The following is a 13,061-nucleotide window of genomic DNA, read 5'->3' as shown; positions in this document are numbered from 1 at the left end:
CACAACGCCTATGGACGTCAGCCATCTCCAGGACACATCCATCAAGACCAGTGCAACAATTTCAAAGGGGGGAAAAGTGTTGTGACTCGCCGATCATTTAAAGTGCCACTGCGCAATTACGCACGTGCTCTACGTGCGGCGCTGTCTGCCTGCCAGCCATGCAGCAGCGGCGCCACCTAAGCGGCCAGCCGAGCAGCGGCCGCTAGACTGAGACTCAGTGCTTATCTGAACGCTAACGTGTTCACATGTCAACTTACTCTGTGACATATATGTGTTGTTGTGTTGTTTCTAAATATACTTGTTAAACTAGAAGTTCTAACACTATCTTGGTTTAATAATTTTTATGTGAAGGAAGCATATTGGTTAGAACTCTGTTAATAATCATATTTTTGCTAATAAACAATTAATAATAGGTAGTGATGTGTAATGGAATTGGTCATGACCAGAATGTGCTTTAAGTTAAATAAAGTGGAAAGTTATCCAACTTACACCTATGGAGCTGTGTCTTGTCACTGAACTGCGAGACTAACAATCAAAACAATTTCAGGACACAAGACTACAGTTCTGTGTGCACCACCATATATGTGCAGTGATACTGCCAGATTAATATGTTATAAATTCATTGGGAAGACTGTGGAGTCATTCCTATAGCCCAGTAAACCCCACTGTGCATGCCACAGTTACTTTGCCACCAGAGTAATAGATTTTTTAGTGTAGTGCACACCTAACCTATTGGAGCAGGCTATACAATTTTCCACCTGATAGCTAAGGCCTAGAAATCTGCATCTAAAATCATTACAGAACCATATGATCCTTGGTTTAAGCCAATCACTGACCTCCAAAGCAGGAGACTGCTCAGTTCTGGGTACGATACTGTGAATATCAGTAAGTTAAGTGGTAAAAGTCAGTTAGCGCGCAAGTGCATGTATTACTTCAAATGTAATGTAGGTAAAAAATAAAGGTGTTTTTAATATTGGAAGGAGGCACTAACCTCTGTTATCAACCAAATAAGTAGAATTTTTATATGGGGCTGTCACACTATGTCATACCTTGCCAAATACTGTCCAAACACACTGTTCATGGGCTATTGACATCTTTTGTGTTTCTGTTCTGTATTTATCACAATTTTTCACTATATGTAGCCTAAGTTTTTAATGAAATAACTTCCAATAACTCTTACTGTTAATAATAAGATAAGACAACAATAGACAAAACCACAATCAGTGGTAGCTTTTCAAATGACAGGTTCAACTATAAGTTTCAGTCAAGGATACTCAATTACTTCAATTCTACTTTTTCTGCAAAAAAGAGGAATGTCTGATTACAGGAATCAGCATTTGGTCCTTCTTTTTTGTGTCTATGTCTATTGCTGCTTACTAGAGGAGATCACGATGCTGGGACCACAGATTTACTTCAAACTTTGTACATCTTTAGTAGGCCGTTGAAGCAACATAATGTGCAAGTAGTAAGGTGCACCACTCTGGCAACTCCGAGAAAATTGCAGGAGAAGTTTTACACATCTATTATGTACCTGATACACCTGTGCATAGTTGCTTAATGGTGGAGTTTATGGTGGTCAAGTGGTTAGTGTTCGAGCTTGCTAAAACGAACACGTATGAGGGAACAGTATGACTCCCACTCAGACAACTTTTAATCTATATTTTTTTCATTGCTGGTCATTTTATTTAACTCATATGACATGTGAGAAGTAAAATAATTTTTTAAAAACCATCTGTATTTACATGAAGTTTTAGTGAATTTAATGTTGTTTGACTACTTACTATTTTTAATTAAATTTAATTATTAGTGAAAATATATTTATAACTATTGACAAGTAAATGAAGAAACACAAAGAGTTTTCCTGAAAATCTATGCGTTTGTGATCTGTGAAATCCTTCATACATACAATCTGGTAAGATAGCCGGAACTACTTTGCACCTCGACGTTTTGAATTGCGAGCTACAGAGGCAGGCTGCATTTGGCAGTTAAGCTGCGTAGCAATGAGACGTTGCTAATGTAGCAAGAACTAATAGTGTAGGTGCAAATTTTTTGAATACCACAGAATTTACACTCATACTAAAAAAATGAAGGTTTGAGCAGGAGTTGAACCATCACCTGATACAAGTTTGCCTTATGGAGCTCAAACGCTAACCGCTTGACCACCGTGAACTCCACCAGGCAGCATCTACGCACAGTTACATCAGTACATAATAGACGCAAAGCACTGCTCGTGTGACTTTCTCAGAATTGCCAGAGTAGTGCACCTTACTATTTGCACATTATGTTGGTTTAATGGCCTACTAAAGGTGTACAACATTTGAATTAAGTCCGTGATCCTTATGTCTTAAGCCTCCCTTTTGTTAGTATACGGCAGCCTGGGTTCGATGCCTGATATCTCCACAGACTTTTTTCTGTCATAGGGAGGTCTGGTATGGTGTTTATTCAGCCCCTGTCAGGCCAGTTGAGTAGCTGATTGAATAAAGAAGCAGTGGCATCATCAGAATTAATCAACTGGCAATAATGGCTGGAGGAGTTGGTGACAATATAACCACATGTCCTACAATCAAGGATCATTCCTTGTACTGCCTTGTTGGCAGCACTCGGCTAGTGAAAACAGGCCTTAAGCTTAATCCATGATTGATGTTTCATTCATTGAGAAATGAAAAAATAATGCATTACTATTTAGTGATGGAACTCCAATGCCTCTACAGAAGCAAATACCTACCACTAATTTATAAATTAAACCAGTTAGAATTTTTAAAGAGGATAATTATGAGAAAACTTTAGATTCAATAAGGTACACAGAAGTCTGGGAATTAAAAAGCAGTGGTGACTAAATACCAAAATTCAGAAAAACTGTAAACATAATGAAAAGAAGAGTGATATTTTTTGGTCATTCATACAGAATGAATAACAACAGGGTAACAAAACAGATCTTCAAGTATGCTCCAGGGGAAAAAAATTGTCTACAAACTGAATAGCTGAAGTTAAAAAAAAAAAAGACTTGAAAATAAAAACATTATAAAGTGCTCTGAGGAAACAAGAAGAGATGTATCGAGAGATTAAAGAATAACGGAAAGAAAGGAAATAGTGAATGGGAAAAAACTGAAACTGAAAATGGGTCCTTGTATGATCATAATGATAAAGGTACCCACTGAAATTTCCATTTACATAAAGTAAATTATGGTAAAACAAAATACATCAATTTCAAAGTCCTTTTGCTACTAACCTTTGAAGATCTTTGTGTCAACAGCAGATGACACTGCCACTGAAGATCCATTTGGGCGGAATATGTATGCCCCAGAGGCTCTTAGTGCTGGCTCAGAATTGTTTCCAACCCAACCCTCATAATAATGAAAATTCTGTTGTAACGCCATCTCTTCACCATCAATCATGATTGACTGCAGTAAACCAGTGTCTTCATTGAACAGAGCTTGAAGATCCTGTGGAGATAAATTAGATATAATAAGACAGTCTGTGAATCAAACAACAGAAAGTAAAAATGGAATAACAACAATATTATAGAGAGGCTAGGTTGCTGTTCATCACATAGAAGAGGCATTGAGTTGGACAGAGGCACAATGAAAACAGTGCTAAACAATTAAGTTTGCAGACAAAAATATCCTTCTTCAGAAATAGAAAACACACACACATTCACACAACCACAACTCACACTGACATGGCCATTGCCTCTGGCCTCTGTGGCCCAACTGCGGACTGAGACTGTGCCTGAGAAGTGCAGCAATTTGGGGTGGGATGTGGGGGCAAGGAGGAAGCATGGGGATGGGAAGAGGGAGTGATGGGAGGGTAGGGGTGGGGAAAGATGTCACACTGAGAGCTGCAAGGTTGTGCTGGGGGGGGGGGGGGGGGCAGGGGTGCGAAGGTCGAGTGGGAAAGGAGAAAAATACTAGTAGATGTGTTGGTAGAATCGAAGGCATGTGTAGTCCTGAAGATCAAACAGATCCACTGCAGAGGCTCTTACATAAGTGAGCGATAAGAGGCCACCGCCTTAGTCGCGCTGCTGCTGTCGCACAGGCAACTGCATTGAACGCCGCCAACATGCGATATAGAAGGCTACGACGTCGTGCAAGACAGACTGTATACAAGACTATTGAAGATGTAGAAATGACAACATCTGCCGCCGACAAGAAGAAGAACACTATTAAATCTGTTGCTGCACACGCTCTTCTAGATGGACCTTCTGTATTTTGTGGTTGTAGACTGAACTTCAGCATCGACGTTAATGACACATTTACACATGGTAATTGTGGTGTCACAGCCAGACACCACACTTGCTAGGTGGTAGCTTAAATCGGCCGCGGTCCATTAGTACATGTCGGGCCCGCGTGTCGCCACTGTGTTATCGCAGACCGAGCGCCACCACACGGCAGGTCTCGAGAGACTGACGAGAACTCGGCCCCAGTTGTACGGACGACCTAGCAAGGCGCAGTTATCCATATCTGGAGAGAGTCTCAATTGTATTCACCATAGCGATGTACAAGAACAAATTAAAGATAAGTATATGAGAAGCTCCGTTCTTTTCTTTCTAGCTTTCATCACCTATACTGTTTCAGATTTAACGCAAGACGGCGTGAGTTACGCGTGCCCTATCGGCTACCTTATTGTGGACTGGCTGCTCTTGTCAGTTCACAACATTTGGCGACGAGGCTTAACGGATTTTGTTCTCTTTTTCTGTCCCCTTGTTTTGCTCCGAATTGCTTGTGTCATGGCTTCGCCACAATCTCCGGATGTACTGTCCGAATTTTTTCGCTTGCAGAATCATCAGTCGCAGGCGTTATTGGATGCCCTTGGACAGCTCGTCCAGGGTCAACGTGTGCTGCAACACGATGCGGCAGCCGCCGCTTCATCGCTACCGCAGCCGCAACACGCCGTTGCACCGCCCTTCCGTAATTTTGATTCATCCCACGAGTCATGGCAAGAGTGGTCCCGTCAATTCGCCTTCCACCTAGCAGCCTACAGAATTCAAGGTAATGAGCGGCAGCCGTTTTTGCTTTCTTGTGTCGGTGTGTCCACCTACCGTGTGATAGTGAAGTTGTTTCCCCGACGCGACGTAGCAACTCTGTCCTACGAAGAAATTTTGTCGGCGTTAGATGCCTATTTCAAAGAAACAGTAAACATTGTTGCAAAACGGTATACGTTCTTTCGTACAAAACGTACGGCCGGTCAGACTAATAGGGAGTGGGTTGCAACATTGCAAGGACTTCCTAGGGATTGTGAATTTCAGTGTGAATGTGGCCTCCCTTATTCAGATACTATGGTGCGTGATGCACTTGCACAGAACGTTTCTGATGTTCGCATACGGGAACAGATTTTGAAACTAGTTAATCCCTCCCTTCGACAAGTGATAGACATATTGGACAGGCAAGACACACTTGACTTTGCTCAGGACTCATTTGAAACTTCGCCAGCAGTGTGTCACATTAACCGGCCCGCCGGGCCCGCTGCACGGGACGCTCAGCGGCCCTCGCCCCCGTCAGCGCAGCGGCCGCCTAGCTCGCAAACACGTGCGCCGCGTAAGCAAGCAAATGCAGTGAAATCATGCCCGCGGTGTGCAACTCGACATTCGCGTGAAAACTGCCCGTCACGCCAAGCTATTTGCTTTTACTGTCACAAGAAAGGACATGTTCAAAGTGTTTGCCAGCAAAAGCTAAGATCAGACAATCGCAATACTTCCAGGCCTTTTGCTTCGCGCCGGAATCGAACCAGGGACAATCAGGCTCGTGGACCTTCGCCCATGGACATTTATGTAGTTACTTCCACCCCGTCTGGTGCCACTTTATCTAACAGTGACTGTGTTCGTCCCACAAAACGTGTGCGTCGACGTCGCCGGAAATCCAGTAAAGTCGCAAGTGCTTCTGTCCCTGTATCGGTTCAAATTGCACGTGACAGTCGCTCTTGTCGTCAGCAGGACAATAAAATTTTTGTCGACTTAGACTTTGAAGGCAAAGTGATCCCATTCCAGCTCGATACCGGAGCTGCAGTTTCATTGCTCAATCACGCCACGTAGAAACAACTGGGCAAACCTCCGTTGCGTGCCGCAAATATTCAGCTCCATAGTTATTTAGGACAACAGATACCTGTGTTAGGACAGTGCAGCCTTCTTGCAACATACAAGGGACAAACAAAACTTGTATCATTTTACGTTCTTCGTTCTTCTACGGCTGTGAACTTGTTTGGTTTAGATTTATTTCAGTTGTTTAACTTGTCTATCGTAAATCAGGTCCTCTCCGTGAATCAGACTGTGCCTTCCGCCAGTGTTTCTAGTCTATGTGAAGAATTTGCAGACATTTTTGCACCGGGCCTTGGTTGCGCTAAGAATTATGCAGCACATTTGGAACTGCAAGCAAACGCGCAACCGAAGTTTTTCAGAGCGCGCAATGTTCCCCACGCATTGCGTGATGAGGTCGCAAGAACGTTACACGATTTAGAATCTCAAGGTGTAATTGAACGTGTGCAGGCTTCTCTCTGGGCCTCACCCTTAGTAATTTTGCCAAAACCTTCCGGAAAATTGAGACTTTGTGTGGACTTCAAGGCAACTGTGAATCCACAACTTGTGACTGCAACTTTTCCTGTGCCCTGCCCGGAAGATCTTTTTGACAAACTGTGCCCGGGAAAATATTTTTCGAAATTGGACCTAGCAGATGCGTACTTGCAAATACCGGTGGACGAAGAATCCCAGCGCGTCTTGGTGGTAAACACGCATCTTGGTTTGTATCGCTTCAAAAGACTGCCATTCGGGTGTGCATCCGCACCTGCATTGTTTCAGCAATATTTACAAACTGTTTGTGCGTCGGTCCCTACTGCTGCGAACTATCTGGACGATATTGTGATCTCCGGAAAGACAGAAGCCGAACATTTGCAAAATCTCCGAACATTATTTCAGGTCTTGCGACAAAATGGTCTTCGCTTGAGGAAGGACAAATGTGTGTTTTTTGCTCGGGACTTACCCTACCTGGGCCATGTACTCAATGTCCAAGGGATACATCCGAGTCCAGAGCACCTCCGTGCCATACAGGATTTGCCGTCACCGCAGAACTTGAAACAGCTGCAGAGTGTGTTGGGGAAAATTACATACTACCATAAATATGTTCCCCATGCCTCTTCCATTTCAGCTCCGCTTCATCGCTTACACCGTAAAGGTGTTCCGTTCGTCTGGACGCCGGAATGCGAACGCGCCTTTCGCCAGTTGAAATCGGCGTTACTTTCAAATACTTGCCTTACGCCATTCGATCCCCGAAAACCCCTTTTGTTGATGGTAGATGCATCGGATTTCGGGATCGGTGCTGTGCTTGCGCACAAAGATGGATCGCATGATCGTCCTATTGCCTTTGCGTCCAAATTGCTCTCGTCTGCGCAAAGAAATTATTCACAGATAGAGAAAGAAGCTTTAGCTCTCGTGTTTGTTGTTACTAAGTTCCATGATTTCTTGTATGGTCGTCCCTTTACCATCATCACAGACCACAAACCTTTGACATCGCTTTTTCATCCGAACAAGCCTGTACCTCCACGTACAGCGCAGAAATTCATTCGCTGGTCTCTTTTCCTCTCGCAGTACCGCTACGATATCTTGTATCGGTCCACTGCTAAGCACGGAAACGCTGATGCGTTGTCCCGTTTGCCTGTTGCCGAGGATAAAGCATTCGATTCTTCCGAACTTGCTTGCATGTTCATTGATGCGGAAACCGATGACGTGGTCGAATCGTTTCCGATTGATTTTCGTCGTGTAGCTACGGCCACAGCTGTTGACCCTGTCCTTGCTACTGTTTTGTGTTTTGTTGCTACGCAATGGCCCTTGTCAAAGTCACGGATTGAGGATCCGTTGGTTCGCCGATTTTTTGCTCACAAGGAGAGACTTTTTGTACGACGTGGTGTTTTGTTGTTGCGTTCGGATAATGATCAATCCAGAGTCGTGGTCCCACGTTCGTTACAGTCCTCTGTCTTACGGCTTCTTCACCAAGGACATTGGGGTATAGTGCGTACGAAACAACTTGCTCGTCAGCACTGTACTTGGTTCGGAATCGATGCTGCGATTACGAATATGTGCTCCTCTTGCGTGGCGTGTGCCGAACAACAATCCGCACCGCCGCGGAAATTCTTTGCATGGCCGACAGCCACTTCCCCTTGGCAACGCTTGCACATCGATTTTGCTGGTCCATTCTGGAATGCTCGATGGTTGGTTGTGGTCGATGCTTTCAGTAATTTTCCTTTTGTTGTCCGGATGTCTTCCACGACGTCTTCTGCCGCAATCCAAGCATTGTCTGCTATCTTTTGCATTGAAGGTCTTCCGCAGACTATTGTTTCCGACAATGGCCCACAATTCATGTCCGCAGAATTTCAGTCATTCTGCAAGGCCAATGGTATTCAACATCTGACGTCCGCGCCGTTTTCGCCTCAGTCAAACGGTGCCGCTGAACGATTGGTCCGGACTTTCAAGTCACAGATGTTGAAGTTGAAAGAGTCGCATTCTCGGGAGGACGCGTTATTGCTCTTTTTGTCCTCGTATCGCTCTCAGCCCCGCGATGGTCGCTCGCCGGCTGAGTTGCTCCATGGTCGTCCTCATCGAACCTTGATGTCTTTGCTGCATCCGCCGCATCAGGTTCCAGTGCAGCGGCAGACTCCTGCTTTTGCTCCTGGCGACGTTGTCTTCTATCGCAACTATCGCAGTTCACGGCGTTGGCTCGCAGAGTGCATTCTTCGCTGCCTCGGCCGCGCGATGTATTTGGTTTTGGGGGCCTCTGGTGAGGTGCATCGGCATCTCAATCAGCTGCGCCTCTGTCGTCGCCTGGGTTCTGCCGCTCCCCGTCTGCTTTCAGCGACGGAGCCGTCAGGTCAGCGCCCTGGGGACCCATCTACTGGCTCGCCTCATCCCCAGGTGTTCCCGACGCTGCCTTCCATTTTGCCTCATGGTGACGAGCCGCCGCCGCCGCCTGTTCTCCCGCCGGCGCCGCCCGCAGTGGACGCGTCGCTGCAACCGCCACGCGCCTCCCTGGGTCACGCGCCGCCGCTCGCTTCCCGTGACCAGCCGTCCTCCGCCATGGAACTCTTGCCCGCTCCGGACCAGATGTCGTCATCGCGCGTCGGATTCCCCGACGCCATGGAGGTCGACCCTTCGGCCCCTCCTGTCTCTTTACGGGCGCATACACCGCATGTTGACGTGCACCCTGGACTAGGTTTTCAGGCGTTTCCTAGCTCCCCTCGGACCGAATGGCCGGGTGCGGGTGGCACAGTCTCGCCTGTTGTTAGGCTCCCCACCTCATCGCATACGTCAACATGGGGTCCTCCCCACAGCGGGCGGAAGCCTTAGCTCACGACCGTTCGCCGATTTGCGGGGGAGGAATGTGGTGTCACAGCCAGACACCACACTTGCTAGGTGGTAGCTTAAATCGGCCGCGGTCCATTAGTACATGTCGGGCCCGCGTGTCGCCACTGTGTTATCGCAGACCGAGCGCCACCACACGGCAGGTCTCGAGAGACTGACGAGAACTCGGCCCCAGTTGTACGGACGACCTAGCAAGGCGCAGTTATCCATATCTGGAGAGAGTCTCAATTGTATTCACCATAGCGATGTACAAGAACAAATTAAAGATAAGTATATGAGAAGCTCCGTTCTTTTCTTTCTAGCTTTCATCACCTATACTGTTTCAGATTTAACGCAAGACGGCGTGAGTTACGCGTGCCCTATCGGCTACCTTATTGTGGACTGGCTGCTCTTGTCAGTTCACAACAGTAATGGCTGGTTAACAGTAGCTATTGTACGAGGAGGTACAGGTGTATCAAGAGTGTCTGGATTGGAAAGTTTCGTGGACACAGACATCATAGCCTACAAAACATATCATGTCACCGAAAACGCAAATAAAGACTTTGGTAAATCAGCTTATATGTCACCCTCACCCTTCTTCCTGTATACTCGTAATAGACGTAAGATTAATGTAAATGAAAGTGCTCCCTCTCCAGCACCACAAACACCTTATATTCCACCAATATACATACTACTCTTTCGCCTTCTGTATGTTTCTCCTCTCCCAGTTCTACTGCTCATTCCCCCATGCACCTGCTACCCCCAGAGCCTTCTGACTCTGCATCTAGCAGCACTATCCTGTCCCCATCATGTCCCTACACACTCTCACAGGCACCACGACATCTTCCTCCACCCACAACCTGCCACCCCTTGCTGTCTCCACCCCACACCTTCTCATTGCCCTCACCAGACCCTCCAGATTGCTGCTCTCTTGAGATGTAGTCACAGGCGGCTCATAGCTGATGGAGACAGTGGCTCTGCTTCTTTGATCATGTAAGTGTTTTCTGTTTCAAAATGATGACTTTTTTGTCCAAAAGCTAAAATTTTTAGCAGTCATTTCACTGTGCATGTCTGCAACTCAACACTCCCTTTAAGTAATGAATAGCAATCCATCCACTTCATAAGACTGTTTATCAATGTGATATCAGAAATAGATTCCCATATTTTTACTAACTTACATCATTTCCTATTGATGAATTTGAGCTTTCCATCACACTCCACATTTCTTCATCTGTGCTGTTAACTACTGCAACATAGTATGAGCGAAAGCCAAGAGGTGGAACATTGTTTGCCAGAAACACAATTTCAAATGTTGCATTACTATTCCTCTCAGGCAAATTTTGAACAGGATCTGGTATGGGCACCAACTGCACTTTCTGCTCATTCCCTGTGCAAATTCACATGTGAGAAAAAATACTTAAATGTGTTGTTAATATTTATGAAAAATTATAGCTTACCTGAAGCATCCCTCACAGAATATGCACTGCCAAGAACTGGAAGTCTGACATAATAAGAGACTTCATGACTCAGTGGGTTGTATACAGTAACCATAAATGTATCAGAAATTTCAGATGGTTCACACTGACTAACATTTCTTAGCAAACAAGATACAAATGGCAGATCTGATGCTGAAAGTTTGCTGGAAAAAGAGAAGTGACACAATTATATACGGAACAGAACATCTGCACAAATATTCATCAGAATGTTGCAGAATAGCTATATACAAACAACAGCTTTAAAGAAGCAATATCATGGATTAACACAATGTTCTTAATGAGACAGGACATCAAACAAATTAACAGTTAACACTCAAACTTTTTCAGTATGCACAGTTACATCAATCTCTCAATATATACCTTTCAAATTACAAACTTTGAAAGGAGGCACCCAATAAATGATTGTAAGTCTGAAATGATTGTGGCTTCTAGTCTTAATGCTGCATCACTGTCAGTTATACAAAACAGACAGGAATTTCAAGAGTTCTGCTGCTTCTCCTATTAAGGCAAATGGGTTGAGAATAGAGATTTATTATCTCATTTTCACATTTTACATACTGTCCGAGAATAAGTACTGAGGGACGGGGGGGGGGGGGAGGGGGGGGGGATAAGAACCAATTAACTCTCAGAGAGATGAGGGTGGAGTGAAAACAGGTCGTAACCACGAACATCTAGGCTGTCCTACGTAGCAAAGTGTTTTGGTCAGGTTGTATTTGGATGCATTCAAGGTGCTATACCTGTGGATGGGCACAGCTGAAAAGAAACACTTCAGAGAAGGAGGGTTGGGTTGGGTTGTTTGGGGAAGGAGACCAAACAGCGATGTCAGTGATCTCATCGCATTAGGGAAGGAGGGGGAAGGAAGTCATCCGTGCCTTTTGAAAGGAACCATCCTCGCATTTTCAATCATGGAAAACCTAAATCAGAATGGCCGGACATGGGATTGAACAGTCGTCATCCCAATGCGAGTCCACTGCAGAGAAGGAGATGGATAGAGAGAGGAGGAGGAGATTGGCAGAAAAAGGGGGGAGATATAAGGAGAGAGAGAGAGAGAGAGAGAGAGAGAGAGAGAGAGAGAGAGGCTAGGGGCTAGGAAGAGAAGTGCACCTCCATCGCCCTCCCCCTCTCTCTTTTGATCCCCTCCTCCCCGTTTTGCTATTCCACCTCTGAAGAGAGAAGAAGGTGGAGAAGGTTATCACAGAGGGGGTGGAGGAGACAATGAGATGGGGGTGGGGGAAGAGGAGATGCACTGAGACAGTAAGAAGGGAAAGAATATGGACAGAGAGCAAGGAAAGAAGAGATGGATAAAGAGGAGGGAGGTGGAGATGTACAGAGAAAGATGGGAGAGGAAATATAAAGAGAGTTCAGTGAGGTGCTCAAAAAACGAGGGAGGGGGAGATGGACAGAGAGAAGGGTGGAGTATGGAATGGATAGACAGTGGGGGGAGCAGGAGATGACAGAAAGAGAGGAGTAGGATAGAGGCAGAGAGAGGGGACAAGATGGAGAACAGAATGGAGAGGTGGCAAGATGGGATGGTCTGAGAGGAGTGCGAGAATGAGATTGACAGACGGAAGGTAGAAAAGGAGATGTACAGAGTGGAGGGTGGATGGACCTTCTATATTATATGTGACATAAGTGAGCTCGGGCCAAATTGCAGGTAAGACAAGCGCATGTGCATATGTGCTTGTGTATGTTCCATAAGTCTTTTTAAACCAATAGATCGATTGTAACTGAACTTCACAGACATACTACTAATTGTGTGGGAAGAAATACTGTGGGTATATGAACCACCTAGCTCTCATAGTTTTGTGAATTGGGGGTGGAGGGGGTGGGGGATGGGGGTGCAGAGAGATGGCAACCACCAGAATACAGGCTATCCTGCAAGATAGGTGTGTTGTGCAGATAGTGTTGGAATAGATTCCAGGGTCTCTAATTGTGTGGATGAACATGCCTGGCCAGAGAGAGGGTGGGATGGCCAGACTGTGAGAGGAGAGGAAAAGAAGAACAGAGTGAGACAGAGAAGGGATTGGGGGGTGGGGGTTGTAAAGGGATTTCAGTTTCAAACTCTTTCCCCTCTCTGGTGATCTCCATCTCACACCAACTCAGTGTTGATTCTGTCCTCACCCCTCTGAATGTCCCTCTTCTCCACATCCCTCTCTCTATCCCTGCCCCCTCCCACTCTGTCCACCTCCTCCTCCATCCGTCTGCCCATCTCCACATCCCCCTCTCTCAATTTATCTTCTCCTCCC

At 45.7% G+C, this 13,061-nt stretch overlaps 1 protein-coding gene across 1 annotated transcript in view; it reads right to left on the bottom strand.

Annotated features, from left to right (window-relative positions):
• The window catches only part of LOC126240382 (lysosomal alpha-mannosidase-like), a 293,209-nt gene that overhangs the window by 66,337 nt on the left and 213,811 nt on the right, over window positions 1-13,061 (bottom strand). The window contains exons 10-12 of the mRNA XM_049947921.1: window positions 10,777-10,958; window positions 10,498-10,706; window positions 3,230-3,443 (exon numbers count right to left, since the gene is read on the bottom strand). Coding sequence (XP_049803878.1) covers window positions 3,230-3,443; window positions 10,498-10,706; window positions 10,777-10,958 — 605 coding nt within the window. The remainder of the gene's footprint in view (window positions 1-3,229; window positions 3,444-10,497; window positions 10,707-10,776; window positions 10,959-13,061) is intronic.

Source organism: Schistocerca nitens, chromosome 1 (genome assembly GCF_023898315.1).
Source record: "Schistocerca nitens isolate TAMUIC-IGC-003100 chromosome 1, iqSchNite1.1, whole genome shotgun sequence".
NCBI lineage: Eukaryota > Metazoa > Arthropoda > Insecta > Orthoptera > Acrididae > Schistocerca > Schistocerca nitens.
Note: the sequence above shows the minus strand (reverse complement) of the source record. Positions and strands in the feature narration are given on the sequence as shown.